The 4,550-nt window shown below is 66.5% G+C and overlaps 1 protein-coding gene across 1 annotated transcript; it reads left to right on the top strand.

The window, feature by feature from the left end:
• Positions 1-3,756: 3,756 nt before the first annotated feature.
• On the top strand, positions 3,757-4,418 carry MNEG_14308 (hypothetical protein; the record flags this gene model as incomplete). Its single annotated transcript, XM_014037220.1, has 3 exons — positions 3,757-3,948; positions 4,149-4,200; positions 4,399-4,418. 3 exons carry the CDS (start codon positions 3,757-3,759, stop codon positions 4,416-4,418), a joined length of 264 nt encoding a protein of 87 aa, XP_013892674.1.
• Between the last annotated feature and the right edge of the window lie 132 nt (positions 4,419-4,550).

Raw genomic sequence — 4,550 nt, 5'->3', positions numbered from 1 at the left:
GGTTGGTGGTGGCGTCGTCGCCGAGGGCGGTGCCTGGGGCTGCGGGCGGTGCGGGGGCTTTCAGCCGGCTGGATGACGGGGAGGTGCTGCGGCGTGTGGCGCTTGCGCGCAGCGGCAGCATTACAGGCCTCCTGAGTGGAAAGCTCCTGATAAACAAGCAGCAGCAGCAACAGCAGCAGCAGCAACAGCAGCAGCAGCAACAGCAGCAGCAGCAGCAACGCGGCGCGGCGGGCGACGGCAGCCCCGCCGCCGCCGGCGCCGCCGCGCTGGCGGCATCGGCGGCGGCGCCGTCCGCCCCGCGCCGCAGCGGCGGTGGCGACGCGGCTTCTGCGGCAGAGGCCTGTTCGGAGGCCGCCGCGGCGCACGTGTGGGCCGGCGAGCGGCCGGGCTCTCATGGCAGCGGCCCCGGCGGCGGCGGCCCCAGCAGTGGTGGGGGCGACGCGATACAGAAGCAGCCTCCGGTTTGCTCTGGCCAGCCCTCGACCTGGAAGGTCCGGGTGCGCGCCTACTCCTCACTGCCGGCCGCCCCGCAGCAGTAGCTGCGCCGGCCGCCGCCGGCCTTTGAGGGCGGCGAAGGGCGGCCCCGCAGCAGCCTCCGCCTTGGACGCAGGTTTCGCAGCGGCGACCACGGCTGCAGGAGCCCCGGAGGCTCCCGCGTCCGCAGGTGCAGCCGCGAGGCCCGGGCGGCGTCACGAGCGGGGACGCCGCGTGTATGACAAATGTACGCACATCCACTGTCAAGCCGGCAAGCAACGAGGGCGCGTGCGCGCCCCGAGCCGAGCTGCGGCGGCTGAGACGGCCGGCTGCCCCGCCACCAAGCGGCGGCGCCCTGCACGCAGATCCGCTCAACAGGCGGGCGCACGCGCGGGGGCGCCGCCGGGCGCGGGCAGCTGGCGCCGCCGAGCTCCTTGCCTCCTGCCACGCGCGGGCGCCTTGGCAGCGGCACTAAGAGGAGGGACCCAAGGGGCCGGGCACGCGCGATGAGGGATCATATTCTGGGGGATCAGCCGGGATACCTCATCCAAAAGGGGACAGTCGCAGGGGTCTTGACCCGGCAGCCGAACAGGCACGCTAGGGGCACGCACGGCGTCTGGGCGGGTGCTGAGCCAAGCATATGTGTCCCTAGACCGATTTTGCCCCAGTCTCGCGGGAGGGGCCCCACCTCGCCTCTTTTGAGGACACGGCCCGCCCTCTCTCCTTGATCGCCTTGAGTACTACATGCGCCGGCTGGCTGCCCACCCTCTGAAAGGGTGGGAATCACTGTTTGGGCCGCTTCTCTTGGCCGCGCTGCCGCGCTCAATCGCTCTCTACTGACTTTGGAAGCCCTGCACACACTGAATGCGCGCTTGCCCTCAAAAGAGCTAAGCGGCGCCGCCTCCACATGGCCCTGCTTCAACCAGGCATTCCATAAATATGAGTTGCCACGCAACGGCACCCCTTTTTGACAGCGGCGCGGTATGTAGCTCCCCCTTTGCTCGCAAATAGATCACACGCAGCTCGCGTCTCGTGCGCGCAGACGCAGAGCGCCGACGGGATGAGTGCAACCGCCAGCCACGCACGTTCACAGCCAATGAGCGCGCTGCCCCGTCGGCTGCCACGTGTGCAGATTCTGGGGCGTATCGGAACATGGGATGTGCGGCTTTCCGGCCGCTTTTCAGCTGCCCGATTGTTTTCTGCAAATAGCAATTTGCGGACCCACAACCCGTCTTTTATTGCTTTATTGTAACAGCCGCGGCTTTGCTGTGTTGCGCACGCTGGAATCGTGTCCCTCCTGACACCTCAGCACATCTGTTGCCAAGGCGAGGCGTGAATCCGAGGTCGCCCTCAGCTTTGAAGGGCTCTGGATGGCAGGCATCGTCAGGCCTAACACCAGGCAAGACACCGCAGCACATGCAGCAGAGCGTATGGGTTAAACCCCTGGCATGGCTCAACCTTGCAAACAGTGCACACCAGCCTGCACGTCTGAAGACAGACGCCTGAGCCGACAACAGGCCAGCAGCATTTCCATTGCCAGCATCTGTGTTGGCGAATGGCGGGGGTCACAAGAAGCGGGGAGCGACTCCCCTTGGAGGGCACCCAATACAGGCCGGTGGCAGTCGCTGGCCGGCGGCCCACTCCGGAGCGCCCCTCCTGTTGATGAGCGGCTGCGCTCGTCGTGGACTGACTTGCCTGGTGATCGCTCGGCTGTCATGTGAGGGGTGCCAAGAATGAGCATGCGCTATTCGCTGGTGTCACTGCGCGGTAGGGAACAGACGTGGATTGGACCCTTGCAGCGCCGGACGCGATTCAGGGGCACGGCGGCCCTGGGACGGATCCGTCACAAGCCGCCATTTTGGTCTCTTCAGTCAGCAATTGCATGGGGCCAGGTGCGAGCAGCTTGTTAAGGGCTCGCCTTTTCTGTGGTTGCGTTACAGTCATGGGGGGCTTGCCACACGGTGAATCAGGCCTTTAGTGCAAAGCCACAACCCGAGTGCGTACCCCCAAGCCGCGCCACGCGGCAATGGGGGAGGGCGGATCGCATCTTGGCGAGGCGCTCTGGACGCCAAAAGTCTGACGTCACCCGACATGCTGCGGCAAAGCGCGCTACGACCTCGCCCTGGCATTCACATGGGTTGCTCGGCTGCGCGCAACTTTGACAGATTGATGTAAAAATTGTGCTGGATCCATGTCGCAGCAACTCAGCCATGCAACTTTTCGAGTACCGCTAATCAACCGCCCATCATGTGTGATCACAGTGCTGTGACAGTCACCGACAATGCACCGGCCACAGCGTCCAGCATGCACGAGTGCAATGAAGTGACCTGCCAGCCGGTGAGTGACATCAGTTGATCTTCACAAGCGCATGTCTGACGCGTAAAGCTGCCGATGTTGAGCACAGTTGTGATCTGCATGCCCAGATCACTTTGACCCATTTTAGATGAACCCTGGATGTAACATGCAAGATAACATCCGCTCAACTTCCTGATCAAACAACTATAATGTATACGTCGCACGAGACTGCACGCAGCAAGCGGGACGCTCGGAAAGGCACGCACCCCGCCAGAAGGATTTGAGTCTTGCGAGGTCATTATCTAATTTTTCACCAAGGGCCATCTGCGGCAGCGCCGGCACCGTGGCGCGCCCCAATCGCGCGCCGCACACTGCCTCGGCAGACGCTGACGCAGGCGCCATGGCGCAACCTGCGCCGCCGCGGCAGCAGCCCACGGTGCTCGACCGGCTTGGAACAGAGCTGGTCGCACACATCGCATCCTACCTCGCTGCCCCCCTCGACCGCCGCTCCGCGCGGCTCGCGTGCGCGTCGCTGCGCCAAGCGGCCGACGACGCCGTCTCGCGCCTCGCGCCGGGCGCCGGCGGCGGCAGCGGCGGCGCCGCGGCGCTGTTGCTCCTGGCGGAGCGCGGCGCCAGGTGGCGGCGGTTGCGGGCGTTGGCATTAGAGCTGGACGCGGAGGCCTGCTGTGGCGGCGGCGAGTCTGGCCCAACCGCGATCCGGCTGCTGGAGGCGGCGCCGCGGTGCGCTGGGGCGGCAGCCGCGCGGCAGCTGCACACGCGACGCGCGCCCGCCGCCCGCCCGCGGACCTGCCGCACACGCCACGTCACCGGCGCCGCTGAGCGCCCGCCGCACCCCTCGTACCCAGCCGCCGCCCACGCTTGCAACCCGTGTTTACGTACCGTGCCCACTCCCCTGCCCCCACCGGCCCCCTTCCCAGACATTGGCCCGCGCTCGCCCGCCTGCAGCTGGCAATCGGCCCCCCAGACATGTTCGCCCCCCTCGTGCGCCGCGCCGCCGCCCTGACCGCGCTCCGCTCCCTGTCGCTCTCGGCGGGCGGCGACCTATCAGCGGCGGCTGCTGACCTGGAGGCAGTCGCGGCGCTGACAGCGCTGACGGCGCTGCGGCTGGGCTGCGCGGCGGAGCAGCGGCCGCTGGACCTGTCACCGCTCGTAGGCATGGTGGGTGGGCCCGCTGTCCAACTTGGGCCAGCGAGCCGGCCTTGCATTGGATGCGGTCATGGTTTCATACTGTGTGTGTATGCCCTTTGTGACGTGTATCTAGTCATCTACATGTATGTAGACATGTCTTTGATACGGCAGCCCCAGCACCTGCTTTAGCAGTTGCATGCAATACATCTCCTCAGCAACCGCCTGCGCAGCGCGGGCCGGCGCCCGGCGGCCAGCGGGGGGCGCGCGGCGCGGCGCGCGCGCGTGCGCGTGCAGGCCGCGTGCGCACTAGCAGCGCGGCAAGCGGCGCCTCTCTCCTTCGGCCGCGTCGAAATGCACTCCAGCCCAGCCCAGCCCACGAGGCCCAGCTCAGCAGTGGGGCAAGCAGACCCTAAGAGTGTCCCCTTGCGCCTCTGTGCGCCCCTTTGATTCGTGCGCCGCTCTCTTGTCGCACCCACACAGCCGCCACCGTCAGTAGCTGATCTGAGGTGATGATCACACCAAAGTTCATCGACAATAACAGATCTGAGCAACCCCAATTCACCTTGTCTAACCCTCAGCACACCTAACCGAACCCAACCGCCCCTACCCGCGCCCCCCCCCCACAGACCGCC

The sequence above is a fragment of the Monoraphidium neglectum genome (genome assembly GCF_000611645.1).
Source record: "Monoraphidium neglectum strain SAG 48.87 unplaced genomic scaffold scaffold04393, whole genome shotgun sequence".
Taxonomy (NCBI): Eukaryota; Viridiplantae; Chlorophyta; class Chlorophyceae; order Sphaeropleales; family Selenastraceae; genus Monoraphidium; species Monoraphidium neglectum.
The sequence above is the reverse complement of the archived record's forward strand: the minus strand, read 5'-3'. Positions and strand labels throughout refer to the sequence as shown.